The sequence below is a fragment of the Neovison vison genome, chromosome 7 (genome assembly GCF_020171115.1).
Source record: "Neovison vison isolate M4711 chromosome 7, ASM_NN_V1, whole genome shotgun sequence".
NCBI lineage: Eukaryota > Metazoa > Chordata > Mammalia > Carnivora > Mustelidae > Neogale > Neogale vison.
This window is the reverse complement of record NC_058097.1, coordinates 11,354,028-11,370,844: the sequence shown is the minus strand read 5'-3', so window position 1 is coordinate 11,370,844 and position 16,817 is coordinate 11,354,028. Positions and strand designations below refer to the sequence as shown.

General features: G+C 47.7%; 2 protein-coding genes across 2 annotated transcripts in view; one reads left to right on the top strand and one right to left on the bottom strand.

Annotated features, from left to right (window-relative positions):
• The first annotated feature begins 4,631 nt into the window (after positions 1–4,631).
• GABARAPL2 (GABA type A receptor associated protein like 2) lies at positions 4,632–14,977 on the top strand. The gene is made up of 4 exons (XM_044255702.1): positions 4,632–4,782; positions 5,111–5,166; positions 6,310–6,482; positions 14,373–14,977. Exons 1-4 carry the CDS (start codon positions 4,749–4,751, stop codon positions 14,461–14,463), a joined length of 354 nt encoding a protein of 117 aa, XP_044111637.1. The 5' UTR covers positions 4,632–4,748; the 3' UTR covers positions 14,464–14,977.
• The window catches only part of ADAT1 (adenosine deaminase tRNA specific 1), a 43,204-nt gene continuing 38,542 nt past the window's right edge, over positions 12,156–16,817 (bottom strand). The window contains exon 12 of the mRNA XM_044255699.1: positions 12,156–12,450. The gene's annotated coding sequence lies outside the window, so the exon portion shown is untranslated. The remainder of the gene's footprint in view (positions 12,451–16,817) is intronic.

Genomic DNA, 16,817 nt, shown 5'->3' with positions numbered 1-16,817 from the left:
TTTGCGGTCTGAGCGCAGTCCAGGAGGTGATGCCTCTATTTTGAAGGCAACCTAGAAATGGCTTTTAGATGAAGAATACAGCTGAGAGCCTAACAACACAGATGCTTGAGGGGTCAAGACCTGATCATTTGGAAAAATATCCAGGGTCCTCACCACAGTTCAAGATGACAAATAATATCAGCCAGAAGATTTTGTCATTTTGGGTCCAGTACTACTCATTCTTGCTTTAAAGCTTTTCTGGGGTTGGAACCCAGCTCCTAAATACAGTAATTGTTAGGCTTAAATCTATATTATTATTCTGACATTATACTGCATCTGTGATTTAAGTGAATGACTTTCATTTATTGAAAAACTGTTAAGGGGCGCCTGGGTGGCTCAGTGGGGTAAAGCCTCTGCCTTTGGCCCACGTCATGATCCCAGGGTCCTGGGATTGAGCCCCGCATCCAGCTCTCTGCTCAGTGGGGAGCCTGCTTTCTCCTCTCTCTGCCTGCCTCTCTGCCTACTTGTGATCTGTTTGTCAAATAAATAAATAAATCTTTAAAAAAAAAAAAGAAAAACTGTTAAAACCATATGATTTCACTCATACGTGGAACTTAAGGAAACAAATGAACAAAGGGAAAAAAGAGACAAACCAGGAAAAGACTATATATTACTATATAGAACATATATAGAACAAACAGATGGTTACCAGAGGGCGGGTGGTTGGGGGGATGGGTGAAATAGGTGAAGGGGATTAAGAGTGGATTTTTCTTGATGAGCACTAATATATGGAATTGTTGAATCACTCTATTGTACACCTGAAACTAATTAATGCTATGTTAACTACACTGTAATGAAAATAAATAAATAACCATTAAAATAAGATTCTGGAATAGATGGTTCTAGTGTCACCTCCTGAGGGTAGCTCTACACTGAGGAAGGAGGTATTTTCCTTCAGAGTTCCTTCTTTCAGCACAAGGAAACACATACTGTGGCTAGTGTCAGCTTAGTCACTGCTGAGACACAGGGTGGTGATTGCTAAGAATTTAGGTGTGTGAAGTGCTTCCCCTGAGATGCCATGAGCTTTGCAAGAGTATTTAGTAATAATGGATACTAAGATTTACTCTTTGCTTCTGTGGTTTGAAGAAGCTAGTCTTTGTGGGTTTGATTCTTTAAGATGGAATATTAGTTTTTAAAAATGCTAAAGATCTGTGCATATTGTGTCATTTTCATATATTCATAACTGAGAACTGACTTCTCAGTTTTCATTTCCATAATTTTCTCATGTTTCATACAACTTACTTTTTAAAAAGATCTATTTATTTTAGAGAGAAAGAAAGAGAGCCTGTGAGCATGGGGAGAGGCAGAGAGAGGGAGAAAAGCAGACTCCCTGCTGAGCACAGAACCTGATCCCACGATGCTGACATCATGACTTGAGCTGAAAGGGAGTCAGGCAATTAACCGACTGAGCCATCCAGGCACCTCTTAATACAATTTTCTTTTAAGGGCAAAGAGAGTTGTTCTCTTAAAACTACACATTTTGATCATGTTCTACTCCTCTCTAGAAGCTCCCTTTCAGGGATATCTTCAGATTAGAATGTCTGAAAGTACACATCAAGGCTTTCCAGCATTAATCTAGCTTATTTACCATTCCCTCTCCCAAACCCACCCTTTGTTTCTATATATTAAGGGAAGTTTATCCTTTGGAAATTGTACCCTTCTCTTTGAAGCATAAGATTCACATTCTCAGGGCACCTGGGTGGCTGAGTGGGTTAAAGCCTCTGCCTTCGGCTCAGGTCATGATCCCAGCATCCTGGGATCGAGCCCCACATCGGGCTCTCTGCTCAGCAGAAAGCCTGCTTCCCTTCCTCTCTCTGCCTGCCTCTCTGCCTACTTGTGATCTCTGTCTATCAAATAAATAAATAAAATCTTTAAAAAAAGATTCTCATTCTCTGTGAAGTCTTTCTTGATAAACCTCATTTAGTTTGGTGTCAGCCCCCCACTGTCCTAACCGCCCCTCAGCATCCATGTTTACAGACCTCTCCAGCAGAAATTTATTCTGCATGTTTTATGAGTCTGTTAATATGTAATTGCATGCTTTCATTACCCTATTTTTTTCTCTTCTGACTCACCTTTTCAACTAGCCACCCCCTCAAGGAAGGCATTTGGTATCTTTTGAGCCTTCAATAAGCTACATATAATGACCCCATAGGTAAAGAGGAGCATGCATATCATCAGGGCAGATCAGGGAAGCCAGTTAGAATGGTGAACTGGAAAAAGACTTCAAGAAAGTAGGTAAGGATAGAAGACAGAAAGATACTGCCCTGTATTGAGACCATCTGGTTACATGCTTATAACTGACAGGTAACTGACAGGATCTTTCCTCTGAGAAGTATACTAAGGTCTTCCAGCAGCAAGGTGGTATACACATGCCTTGGATTAGGATACAATGACCAGTTCTGTAAAAGGAAGCAGTGGTCTTCAGTCCAATTTCAAACTCCTCCACTGATTCACTGACTGTCCGATTGTGAACATCTACCTTGATTCCCCAGTGTTTAATTCTATTTGCAAAATAGGTATTTTCAATTTTTTCACTCACTCTCTAACTGATCTCATCCAGCTCAATAGCTTTAAATACTTCTCTCTTGAATTTGAGACTCATAGACCTATTCACTTACACCATGTCTTCATTTGGATGTGTCTCTTGGGCATCTTAGACTCAATATAGCCAAAACCAAACCTTGATTCTCACCCCCTCAAGCTGCCTCCACCCTATTTCAGTAAATGGCAATTCCATCCTTTCAAAAACCCTGACTTTGACTTGTACCTCACACTTCATTTCCAATCTATCATCAATTCTGTTGCTCTACCTTCAATATATATCTAGAATACAACTATTTCCCACCAACCCCACAGACACTATCTTGGTCTAGGCCTACATTATCTCCCACCCAGATTATCACAACAGTTTCTTAACTGTTCCCCTGGCTTCCATTCTCAACTCCTTATAGCCTGTCTATAAAGAAGCTAGCCTGCTCACTTCAAAAGGAAAGCCAAACCATGTCACACCTTTACTTAAAATCCTCCACTGACTTCTCATTCTAAATAAGAACCAAAGTTCCTCATATGGAATTCAAAGCTCACTAGTTTTATTATACATCTCTTTGATCTCATCTTCTAACACACTCCCCCTTGTTTATTCAGCTCCTGCCACAAAGGGTTCCTTCCTGTCCCTATGTCAACCACTTTACCTAATTAGCATTCTATCCCACCATCACTCGTCACCAATCCTGCTTTATTTTCTAAAGCAGCCATTACATAACATATTTATTTTTCATATTGTTCCACTAGAATGCAAACTCCGTGACAGCAGAGGTGTTGTCTGTTCTGTTCATTGCTTTCCCCCAATACCTAAAACAGTGCTCCTCTATGTAGCAGTCATGATTTCTAGGTATGAAATTCAAAGGATTTTTCACTTCATTGGAGACAAGCAAGCAAACAAAAACCTATTTTGGTTGCTCAGACGATCTTAAAATAACCAAAATACTTCTAGAATGAAGCTAGATTCCACAGCATCCATCAGGAATTACAACTGTAGAAATGATGAATGACAATGTTCAAATATGCAAGCCTTTCAGATGCATCAGAATCACAAGAACATGGCAAGAATCACGTGCCCAATTAAATGAATATTCTTGGTACGTATTCACCAGCTCGTAAACAGATGTTGACCCTGAGCAGACTGTCCTGATGACTCTGCTAGGAAGAAAGGAGTGACATCACTGGAGAACCTCAAGGCATATGCTCAGGCAGGTGACACACACGCACACACCGCCTAGGCTGTCATTGCTGAAATCCATGCTGACTGCCAAAGAAACCTGTCTTATGACCAACTCTCAGGGGAATTCTCCCAGCCTGACGATCACCTCTAACTCCTCTGCAGTTAAGGTTATGGGGTCTCTTTGTGATCAGGGCTATGTTACGCTCCTCAAATGCATATTTGTGATCCCTTTTCTTGTTTAGTCAAACACTTATTCATGAAAAAAGGAAGGAAAGATAATTTGTTTACACTTGATCTTAGCCAAAATTTGTTTAAATTCAGTTTCTAGGTCCAAGGCAACCTATTACGGCTGTCTCCAATACTGAACCCCCGCTTGTCATCAGTACTTCTCTCCACAGTCCCCTCAAGTTACTCTCTGTATTGTGCCCCCAACCTATTACCACCCTAAACAATACTCCCCAAAGTGTCAATGCGCCAAACAGATTCCTTCTGCCATCACCAACCACCAGAGACCCCTCTTCTGTCATTCATACCTCCAGAATTCCCGTCGCACCGAGACTTCCCTTAAGAAAGTCCACTATGAAAGCGCTATCCTATCAGCCATACCCCCAAACACCTCTTCCTGTTACCAACGTCCACGGAGCCCCCAATCCTGTTACCAGCTCCCGACAACATCCCCTTCCCAGTCACCAAAACCCTCAAAGACAGCCCTGTAGTGAACGTCATCATCCCCACTTCTCCGCTGTAGCCCCTCTTGGAGCCGTCTCCTGCTCCGCCCCTTTACTCGTGGCCCCGCCCCCCGGCGCGCGGCCCAGTGAAAGGCGCCGGAAGCCCCGCCCCGGCCGGTTGCTAGGCGCCGGCAGCCGGAAGTCCCGCCTGTCGTGTAGTCGCCGCCGCCGCCGCCGCCGCTGCCGTCGTTGTTGTTGTGGTTGGTTCGCTGAGCTCCGCGGCTCCGAGAGCCGGGCTGCATCCCTTCCCAGCCGCCGCCATGAAGTGGATGTTCAAGGAGGACCACTCGCTGGGTAAGGGCTCCCTGAGAGACAGGGTGGTGGGGGGTCAGGACGGTGGGTGGGCCCCCTCCCCCACTCGGGCCGCCTTGGGCTGGGCCGGGAGGGGCGGATGCCGCGCTCCGGCCTCGGGTCGCTGAGGCCTCGGCGCCCCAGGCGGCTGCCCACGGATCTTGTCCCGCCCTTCGCCCTTCTGCCGGGAGGCGAGGGCCGAGGGCCGAGGCCGCTGAGACTCCGAACAAGGGCCCCGGGGCGTGCGCAGGTCGCTGGGGGAGGAGGGTTGGGGACCCGGGAACCTGAGGTCGGGCAGGAGCGACCATCAGCCGGTCTGTGTCTCCCACAGAACACAGATGTGTGGAATCTGCGAAGATCCGAGCGAAATATCCCGACCGGGTTCCGGTGAGTGCACTCCCCGCCCCCTCACCTCGCTGTCACCCCGTCGTTTAGGACTCGTGATAAGGCCCCGGGCCATTCAACAGTTGACAAGTTGAGGTTCCAGTCCCAGTTATAGTAGCAGACAGACCAGACTGGGTTAGGGGCCTTCCGGGTCCGTGGCGTGAGGGTCTTGAGCTGGTGCTGTTCAGGGTGTCTCGGTGCTGAATCTCCTGATCTAGGCCAGCGAGCTGTCTGCAGCCTCTGGGCTCCCTCGCCAATTATGTAAGGAACGATGTTCTAGGACAGGGCAACAGGTCACTGCCACTTTTGGGAGCAACCGTGGAGGAAGACTGTCACTTTGGTCTTAGAAGTGGTACTTTAGTCTCAGGACACTCATCTTTAACTTTGAGCCTCTATCTTTGCTTGACTTCTGGCTTCCTTTCCTCACCAAAAAATCTGAGAAGCCTCTGAGAACCCTTTCTCTCGTTTCTCCTTAATCAGTAATAAGTATGATCCTATATTTCTTCTGTGGTAGGGGGTAATTTTCTGTAATCCTTAACTGATTTTTAAAGGACATCCATGCCTGTCATTGTAGCTCATTGTTTGAACAATTCCTTTGATGAGGGGTCAGGAGGGACACATTTGAAACCTAGTTCAGGGAGAAGCAACAGGCCAAATGAGGAGCTTGGTTCTTGGCTGTCTGGGATTGCCACTCATTCCTATTAGGCCATCCTTTCCCGTTTCCTGTGTTCCTTGGGATCTTCTCCTCTGGTGTGAAGGCAGATCCATTCTGGGGTCCTGGAGTAACTGGCTATAGATGAAACCGTTACCAGATAGTCTCAGTTCTGCCCGGACTAAATGTTGAAAAGCTTTGTAGTAAGGGCTGTGTTTCTCTTATGCTTGCTGAGATCCAGGATGATAAACATAATTGACCACAGAAAAGCACTTTCTGTTTCTGTATCATACGTTTATGACAGTTCTTAACCTCCAGAGTTCAGAGTTTGTGGTTTATTAAATCAGGGGCCTATTTTCCAGTGTTGTGCAGTTTCCCACCCACCTCCTTGACCACATACTATTCATCAGCTCCCTGACAAGGCAAGGCCAGAAGAACACAGGGCCAGAGCCTCACTTTAGAAATCCAGTCCTGATCTCTCTTTGCTTTCCTAGGTGATTGTGGAAAAAGTCTCAGGCTCTCAGATTGTTGACATTGACAAACGGAAGTATCTGGTTCCATCTGACATCACTGTGGCTCAGTTCATGTGGATCATCAGGAAAAGGATCCAGCTTCCTTCTGAAAAGGCAATCTTCCTGTTTGTGGATAAGACAGTCCCACAGTCCAGGTGAGAGGTGTTTACTGGCATTGGCCATCTGCTTGGCTGTTTACAGAACTCTACATTTTGGAGGTCAGAAAACTCTTAGAGGTCCTGACTGAAAGTCAGCTCCCTGACATGAGGAGTTCAAGGAAAATAAGAAAGGGCTGTAGTGCGTGGGAATGTACTTTGGATCAAGAAAATAGAACAAGGTTGGACTTTAAAAAAAAAAAGAAAAACCTGAAATCTAGCCTCAGACCCTCACGAATCCTTTAAAACAGTTGAGGATTTACTTAGGCTTAAGCCATCAGTAGAACTGAAGCCTAAAATGAGGTTTTCTTCAAATGACCCATGAAATAAGTCCTGCCATTCTCCACTGGGAGCCTGTGGGCCCTGCTGAGGCTCGGCTCCAGTTAATCACCCTGCTGCTGGCTCTCCAGACCTAGTTCTGTGGCCCTGTGCGAGCCCATAGCTGCCTGATCCTCAGGTATGCTAGAATGGCTACTGTCCAGCAAAAATTCCCCAGGGTCTCTTTATAGACTTACACCTCCCTCGTCCTACCTGCTCCGACTGTCAGAGTCATTGGCCCCCGCCTTGCTCTAGCTGTTGCGCTGCCTGGAAGCTTTCTTTGGGATAACTTGGGGCCTGAATCTAGGCAGGGGCATTACACTTCTCTCCTTCTGTGTAGTTGACAACCCAGCTCTAGTCCCCTGTAGGAAAAAGAAAATGGACTGGCTCCTTCTGGATTCCTGGTGAGTCCTTTGCTATTACTGGTTGAGTACTAGCCCCTGAGCCAGATGCTAGGCCCTCTCCCCTGAGTGTGAGTTCCTGGCTGCTTCTCATCTTGGAGACCCAAACTAAGCCTCATTTGTTACCCCTCCAAAGTAGTACTTCTAAAAGCTAAGGCTTTCAGAATCCCAGGGAACGAGGCCCATGTGGCCAAAATATGTTTCCTTTGAAAACCCTTGAAAGGTGTAAGTCAAATTCCAGTCCTTTTCTTATGAAAAGTAGAGAGCTCTGGCTATTTTTTCGTTTGATTTTTGCTTTCCCAGTCTCAACTACATCCATTTCCTGTGTTTGGCAGAGAAGCAGGTTAGGGAAGAAATGAAATGCTCTGCCTGAGGAGGTAGGCCTTGGCCCTGACTGCTAGGTGCTGTTGGCCTACTACAGCTATAGTTCGGGAAGCTGCGTTGTTGGCAGAGGCAGTCTTGCCGCCTGTTGGAGCTCTTCCAGCTTTCCTTCCTGGGCCTGTAGGCTTCGTGGTGCTGGGTACACTTTTCATCAGAGTTGGAAGCCGTGGGCATCTGTGGGCACACTCAGCTTCTCTCAAGGTGGTGGGGAAGTAAGTCCTCACTCCTTCACCCTGCAGCTTCTGCAGAGTCTTGGTGACCCTGTTTTTCCTCCTTCCTGGAGGTGGCGTCTCAGTAGAGGAAGTAGGTGACTGACCTGTGGCATTGAATTTACTTTATCAATTCTGATCCCATGATACTTCTTAAAGGGAAGGCTTTTGGAGACATTGTTACTCTGATGGCTCCATGTTAATCTAGCAATTAAAATGGCTGCAGATTAGCGACTGCCCCCTCCCTCCATTATCCCTGAGCTGTAAATAGAATTGGAAATGAAAGTGATTCTCAGGGCAGCAGAGGCTGCTTCCTTTTCTCTCCCAGTCCCCTTTGCCTTTCCAGGCTGGTAAGAATCAGCTCTAAAGCAGATGACACCAGTGACCCAAGTCAGGTTTTCAGAGAATGACTAACCAGGCTTCCTCTGCCCAGGCCTTTGACCTCAGTTAATGGCTTTCTTTCCCACACTTAATGCAGCAGTTTGGTTTTATTAAGAAAAATGGTTTCTAAACAAAAGTGGTGTGTGACATCATTGGGCTTTATGCAAATGCTGATCACCTGACGGCAGCACACACAAAATCACACAGGGTCTCCCGTGAAAGCTGGTGTGTGACTCAACCCTGCCTTCTGCTCCCCGAGGCACTTCAGCAGCAGCCTCTTCCTCAGCTCCTTCCAGCCTCCTTAGGGAGGTGCGGGGCCTCTGTTAACCTTCCACCAGGGCTTGCAGCCTTAGGAGAGTCTGGGGACACCGGAGTTGGGAAAGGGTGAATCCAGGCCTGCAGGAGCCCTCTCCCATCCTGTGACAGACAGAGCTGCGGGAGGGTCACGTGTGAGGTGGGAGGCGAAGCAGAGGGAGAATCTTCTGGAGCACAAGTGATTATCATGTAAAAATGTGGTGGTGATCGTTTAGTGAGTATTAAATACTGATTCTAGAAATAGAGACCAAGGCAAGTCCCTGAGAGTTTTACTTCCTAAATTCTTTCTGAGTTCTATTTTTTTTAGAGCAGGGCTGGGGGAGGGAATCTCACTCAGCTCCCTTTTCCCATCTAGCATTGGAGAGCTGAATTCTCTGCCTAGGTTCCTGTATCCAGAATCAGCCCCAAAACAAAAGAATTGTGTCTTGGTGCAGACTGAGCTCGAGAAAGAGTATCAGTGTACAAGTTTCCCAGTCATGGCATTAGGGGAGAACCCAGACCTGGCAATGGTATCTACGTTTTGGTCTTTGTTTAGAACACAGACGAGTCTTGTTGATCCCCATTTAAAATAGAAACAGTAGTATGTTATTAAGTAAAATATCTCTAAGATGTGATAATTTGGGAATGTTAGTTACATTTGGAAACCGGTTTGTTTAATATTGTGGTGCTTAGTTGCTGCTTCGATTTTAAAGAGCTATTAAGTAGAAGTTGTGACATTTTACAGTCCATCCTTTATTTAGAAATGTGCTTAGGTTAAGCACTTTTGATCATTTCTAGGTAAATATCTCTTCAAAGGTTTATTCCCCGTAACAGAATAGGGTTTATTTATATCCGAGAAAAATCTGACAAAAGGAAGAGTCAGTAGTTAATTTTTATTTTTCAGAATGTTGGGAGCCTTTCTGGCTACATTACTTCTCACTTCGAGGTGGTTGCCTTTCCAGGGTCCACAGCAGTGGCCATTGTCCTCCCACCCCACCCCTGCTGTCCTCCCCATCCTCCCCTGCTGGAAAGAGAGAAGTCCAGGTCCAGTGGAAGCACGTGGGCGCCAAAGCAGATGGGTGTCCAGGTGTGTGCCCGTCAGGCCAGCCAATTCCTGAGTCAGGCTGGAGCCCACAGCTTTCATGACCTAACCTTGGTCAGGGGCCGGGGAGGTTCTACAGGGCTTAGGTACCCACACACTTCTATGTCGGCTGCCCCCGCGCATGTGCTCTCGAGTAGCTTAAAGCCAGTGTTTGCCCTCAGTAGCACGGCCGTTCCTGGATGGGGACCCTTATGAAAGGTGCCGTTATTATTGGCTGGTTTGTCTGAATCTGGGTGACTCCGAATGGAGGGGTGAGTGACCGTTTTTGCCGTCAGTTTAGGTTCATTAGACTCGGTTCTTCAGGGTCCCACCATACTTGAGATTGGTTCCGTGGCTTGACTCTGCCATTGGCTTTTCCCATCTCTTTCCTCATCAGACTCACGAGTGTGGAAGGTGGCGGGCCTCCTTGTGCTCAGCCGCACCCTTCCAGGGTGAGTGGCTGTCCTTGCTGATGTCACAGTGGTGAGCTTTAGAGTCTGAGGTCATCTCTGCGTGTCTTCCTTAGCCAGTAACTTGGGCGGGATGCTGTGGAGGTGCAGCGTGGCCTGCAAGTTGTCGGGCCATCTCGCAGGCCTGTGCTGCCTTGCCCGACGGGCGCGTCAGAGCCGCCGGTGCGAGCATCCTCGGGCATCCCGGCCGCGGCCTGCCCAGCGCTGCGGGGCTTGGACTCTGTGGCCTCTGAGACGGAAGAAGCTCCTCAGAGGCTTGTGGAACTTGTCCTAAACGGACAGGCCAGCCTCCTGTTGGACACTGGCCGCTGACTGGGGTCGCGTTTTGCCCCCCTGCACTTACATTTAACTCTTTAACGGGATTCAAAATGTAAACTGTGTTTGCGGCCAGCTCTTTTTGGCTCCAGACCAAATTATTCGGCTTTGTATGTGTGTGGCCCGATCCCGTAAGAGCTGTTTTGAAATCATACCATAAGAGGTCTCAGTGTTCTCCTGTGGCACTCAGTGGCTCTCAGAATCGGGCATTCGGTCCCGGGCTGCTGAATGGAGTGTGCGGCAGCTCCCCGCCGTGAGTGTCGTCACTTTCCAAGTGCCTGCCCCAGGGCTGTCCTCTGCGTGTAACACCCGGTGCTGCTGCCAGCCGAGTCAGCTTTCCGACGGGGCTGCGTGACAGAACAGGAGAACAGCGAGAGGACTTAGAGTCGTAGCACAGCCAGCCGTTTGTCCCGTTACAGGAGCTGAAGGAGAGAGTTGTGAGACGCGGAGGCTGGCAGCGGCTGCCTTCCTCGGACATCTGTTCCAAATGTGGACTCTCGGGCGCCGCTCTGACCTCCCGAATCCAGAGAGGCGCTGGGAGCAGACGCGCGAGTGATTTCGGGCGCGCGTGTGCGTGTGTGTGCGTGTGTGCGCGTGTGTGTGAGCAGCTCTTTCTCGGGCGATCTGTGCAGAAGGTACTGGATGCCGACGGGAGGGCAGTAGGACAGATCTGCGTGTTCACTTGGAGGCGGCACGGCTTAGTGCGAAGCACGTGTCCTCGCGTGAATCATGTAACTTCCCTGTGTGTCATTTTTCTTATTTTTCTTATTGTCTCACTTCTGTTCTCTGTAAACTGTGGCTTGTGATCCCTGTGAGGGTGATGATGTCTCCGAAGACTGCCGTGAGGATAAAAAGAATAAACTCAGAACAGTGCTTGGCACATAAGTGCTGTTATAATTCGGAGGGTTATGATCCGCCTCTGCAGCAGCTGGGGCACAGGTTAAACAAATGTATAAGCTCAAGTTTTACTCAAAAGACAGTGCAGTTTTGAGACAGGCAGGAGGGAGAGCCACATGGTGACCGGCCTCTGCTCCCACAGTCTCCGGGCCTGCCCTAGGCAGCGGAGGGCCCTTGTTCACCACAGGCTGAGTCTGGGGGGGGCCACCGGTATTTACATAGATCCTCAGGTATTTCCTTTTTTTTTTTCCCCTAAGATTTTATTTATTTATTTGAGAGAGAGGGAGAGAGAATCTGAACCAGACTCCCCAGTGAGTACAGAGCCCGGCATGGGGCTCGATCCCATGACCACGAGATCACGGCCTGAGCCAAAACCAAGACTCGGACCTCAGCCAGCTGAGCCACCCAGCCGCCCCTCCTCCAGTATTTCTAATTCAGCAGTGGGATTTGGATATGCACTGGGGCTTCTGACTTGCTAGAACGGAGCGTACTCAGTCTGTCGGGTGGAACCAGATGTGACATTGGTATCAATTGGTGTCTGCCTTTAAGTTGCACGAGTTGCAGGTCTTTTGCTTTGCCTCTGAGTCCCTCTGGGAATGAATGGCCTTGGGGAGATGGTGGCACAGGTGCTCACCAAGGTCATCCTGGACATGTGGATGGATGAGGGGGGCCTCGAGAGCTGTGCAGTAGCTGCGGCTGCTTTCCCTGTCCCCTCACCCCGAGGCATCTCCGAGAAAAGCGGGAGTCCTGGGGCATTCCCAGCCAGCCCGGTGGTGGTCTTGAGAGAGGCGGCTACGGGTCAAGCCTTTGGCTGGTCGCTGGCTCCTCACGGCACTTCCTAATCACATGGCTCTTTTGAGCATGGAAGACAGATGGGACGCCTGACTGGCTCAGTCAGGTAGAGCCTGCAAATCTTGATCTCAGAATCCTGAGTTTAAGCCCCATGTTGCTTGCTTTACATAAGAAAAGCAAATACATTAAAAAGACCAGCACGGCTCCCTCTGGTAGAGAGACTGTTTTTTCCACCTCGCTTCACCTGGAATCATCTTGAGCAGTTTAAAAACCTACTGATGCCTGGGCTTGAGCCTGGAGATGTCGCAAAGCTCCTCTGTGATTCTGTTGTAGAGCTGAGGCTGGGACTCACTGCTCTCCGGGGCCTCATGCGGGGGCTTCCTCCCTCTCTCCACCGTCCCTCAAGTCCTTGCGTGCTCCAGGGCAGTGCTGTTGAGAAATGGTGCATGAGCCACATTTGTAATTTTATAATTTTTTTTTTAAGATTTTATTTATTTATTTGACAGAGAGAGATTACAAGTAGGCAGAGAGGCAGGCAGAGAGAGAGAGGAGGAAGCAGGCTCCCTGCTGAGCAGAGAGCCCGATGTGGGACTCGATCCCAGGACCCTGAGATCATGACCCGAGCCGAAGGCAGAGGCTTAACCCAATGAGCCACCCAGGCGCCCCACATTTGTAATTTTAAAATGTTCTAGTGCATTAAAAAGGAAACAGGTGAAGTGAATTATAATATATTTTATGTATCCAGTATATCCAAAATGTCATTTCAACATATAATAAAATTTTTACATCCTTTTTTCCCCAGGCGGCTTGAAATCTTATGTATGTTTCACACGATGCTGTTACACAATGTAACAACACATTCCAGTTCAGACGAGTCTGAGCTTGCCGCCTGGAGCCAGCGGCTACCGTACCGGACAGCCAGACTGCAGGACATTTCTCTCCTCGCAGAAATAGTGTGTGTAGACAGTGCTGGGCCAGGGCGTCCTTACTTTACACATCCCAGGTTAGAGCTCGGGAGCACCGTGTTAGTTACCAGATGCTGGTGACAGGTCATTTGTATTCAGACTCATCCGCCCTCATGTTGTTACTTAAGAATTCTCATCTGCCCACGCAGCCAGCCGGGCCAAGCTGGCAGTTGGGCAGGAAGAACAGGAAAGGGAAAACTCCCCCTTGTTCCGTGCGGCCCGTGTCCCCGTTTACATGGAGGTCTACGCAGCCCGCCAGGAGCACGCCAGCAGAGTGGGGCAGTCCCAGTTGTACCAGCTTGCGGCCCTACCCTCCGTCAACCCCTGGCCCTTGTTTTACTGAGTCCTGCTTATAAGCTGCTGTTGTGACCTGTGCAGCTAGTGAACTGTGCCGTCTTTGGCCGGCTGTCAGACTGCTGTCTTACTGGTTCTCGGTGACCCCACGTGCAGGGGCACACTGACGTTCAGCACACATCTGTGCTGCCTGTTGTTCTCATAGTGCAGTCACGTGGCCACGGCTCTCCTGGGGTTCCCCGTGGTACTAGTCTTAACTCTGGAGCCTGTACAACTCAGATCCGTGGCAGAGAACTAGATTAGGTCTCCTGTACCGCATGCATGCTGTTTTACCGCTTAGGAAAACCAGCTTTCCTGCCCACACATGTTTAGTTTCAGCAATTATCTATTTCTGGAGGGTTCTTAGGAGTTTTGGGCAGGGTTTCTTTGGATCCCAGATACAATCAGGGCTTTTTGCATTATATGTGAGGAAAATAATTTCTCTTTGATGGCACTGATGCTGATCGCAGGGGCATGAGGGTTTTGGTGGGGGAGCTTCCACAAGATTGAACCCACTAATATTGATCATATTAGGTACAGATTATACACCTTCACATAAGGAGGAGAAGCAAGCCCCATGTAGTTTCTTTATCTTGCTCCTTCACCCATGCAGGGATGGGCCTCTTGGGCTCTTAATTTTGCTTAGGTTTTATCTCCTGCCCTTGGCATCCAGAGAGCATTCAGGTGCTGACCAGGCAAGCCCACTCAAGGAGCCAGCACTGGCCTCTGAAGGAAGAATTAGGTGTGAGTGTGTGCGGATGGCCTTGCCGCAGGGCAGGAGGGTGGAGATTTGATTCTAGTTTTATTTACTGATTGCCAGGAGCCTAATTTATTTTAATCTTTCCTGGCTCCATTTCCTTTCCGTAACACGGATTGTTGGCACACAGCAGTGCTGAGATTGGAATTACTTTCACTTTCGTGATCTACCACCCAGGCAGAGTAACTGGTTCCAGCGGTCGCGGTCTGTCCCTTATCCTCAGATCATCTTTCTTCAAACACCCAGACTCAGAGGCCAAACCCAATTCTCAATGTTGTTTTTTCTTTTCTTTCAAGCCTAACTATGGGACAGCTTTACGAGAAGGAAAAAGATGAAGATGGATTCTTGTATGTGGCCTACAGCGGAGAGAACACTTTTGGCTTCTGAGGGCCAGCGCTGGGCTAGGTGCACCGTTCCTGCTTGTGTATCTTGTAAATAGCCGGCCGTTTTCAGTTTCCAGACCTCTTCACATAGACCTAAGTAGTGCATTTGTAACTGGATTTATTTCTTAATATATTGGAAGGTTTTGTTTCCTTAGATTAGTAAATTATCATACAGAGTTTTATTTTGAGTTTTCCTTTTTGTGCACTGTCCTCATGGCTGTACCCTCCAGGGAACCTGTTCTCTGAGGATCATTATTTAATGAAGATATTTCCATATTAAAGTGAGGTAGGTGGGGTATTAAAGTGAAAGGGAGGGAGATGATACATTTCTTCTGGATTATGTTTGAAGTGTTGAAGATGGCTAAGTATTAAAAGCACCCAAATTAAATCCTTAGCAATCAGACACTTGCTTCACTAGATTTTGCCAACTGCCAATCATGTTGGACTGAGCTAATCTGTTCCTCTTTCTGAAATATTAAGGTAAATAATTAACAATAAAACTTCCTCTTATAAAGGCATTGCAGTGTGACCATGTCCTTTATTCACTTTCTTCCAGAAGGGTCAGAGCAGTGGCTTGGCATCTGCTAGGCCAACAGGAGGGTTTGTGGAGCCCCTGGCTGCACAGCCTGGGACAGGAAGCAGTCATCTGTGTCGTAAGAGAGGCTTTTTTTTTTTTTCTTTTAAAGATTTTGTTTATTTATTTGACAGACAGAGATCACAAGTAGGCAGAGAGGCAGGCAGAGAGAGAGGAGGAAGCAGGCTCCCCACTGAGCAGAGAGCCTCATGTGGGGCTCGATCCCAGGACCTTGGATCATGACCTGAGCCCAAAGCAGAGGCTTTAACCCACTGAGCCACCCAGGCGCCCCTGGGAAACTACTTTAACTAGTATCTTGTTTCTTTCCAGTCTTTATTTTTGGAAATATAATTAAATGTGAATATTTGTCCTTATTTTCTTCTATGATCTCTCTCTGTCAAATAAATAAATAAAATCTTAAAAAAAAGAAGAAAACATTATTTATGTATATTGCTTTTTTTCATTTAACAGTATATCCTGCTGACCTTTCCATATCAGTTCATAGGGAAACTTTTTTTCATTTTCACAGCTAAATGGTATTGTGCTGTGTGAATATGTTATTACATACTTAGTACCCAGGCCCCTATTAATGGCCTTTGGGTTATTTGCAGCCTTTCACCATTACGTACAGTGTTGGGATGGTAACTGTACACACACAGCCTCTTACTTACATGTACCTGCACTCTTCATGGGGCTGCTCTCCAAGCCCTCTTCCTAGAAATCACAATTAGATTTTCCCATGCTCACGAGTTTCATGATTTCTCACAAATAAATATGTAGGCTAGCCGGAACACAAATGCATCTAAGAGGAAAACTTAGTTACTTTCCCAAATCTTCCAAAGATAGCTTGTGTTGGAGGCTAGAGCTCTACATAGGCAATCACTAGGTATCACCCCACGATCAACATGTAGTTTAAATGACTCCCTTAAACTCTGTCCTGGGGAAGAAAGATCTTTAGCTTTGTCTTCACCAAATTATAGAAGCAACCTGTCAAGGCCATCCACTGAGGTCAGCTCCCCAACTGGGATCAGAGGAATCACTTGTCATTAAGCATCGTGTTGGTCTTTCCCAAACCTGCCCCAACAGAATCTGCAGTCTCTTTGCTGTAGTCTCGAACTAGAAGCAGGTATAAGCTGACCTCTGAGTGAGCAAGGGAAGGGAAAGGAACAAATTCTGTGTTGAAGGGAATCTGTTTGCGGCCATATACACCCAACTCGAGATGGCTTAAGCCCTAAAGAGGCCATTCGCTCGGTTAATTCACTGGCTTCAGACATAGCTCGCACCAGAGGTCGATTGATAACATCAAAAGTCTTTCCTCTTGGTTTTGTTTCCCTCTGTGTTGACTTCACTCTAGGGCAGACTCCTCTCATGTGACAGCAGAGTGGCCCCAGCAGTGTAGCAAATCCAGTGGAAGAGCATTTCTTCCGAGGGCAGTGTCAAAAGTCCCCTGGGGGACTCCAGCCTCACTTGAATTACCAAAGAGCCCCTCACCCTTCCTGCCTGAGACAGGGACTGGTGGGAAGGAAAGGTAAAACCCTCCTTAACAGTATGAACAGAAGAGGATTGTAGAGAAATGGGGGAGGGCTAGTTTTCCAAAGGCATTTTTTTTTTTTAAATTTTATTTATTTATTTGACAGAGAGAAATCACAAGTAGATGGAGAGGCAGGCAGAGAGAGAGAGAGGGAAGCAGGCTCCCTGCTGAGCAGAGAGCCCGATGCGGGACTCGATCCCAGACCCTGAGATCATGACCTGAGCCGAAGGCAGCGGCTTAACCCACTGAGCCA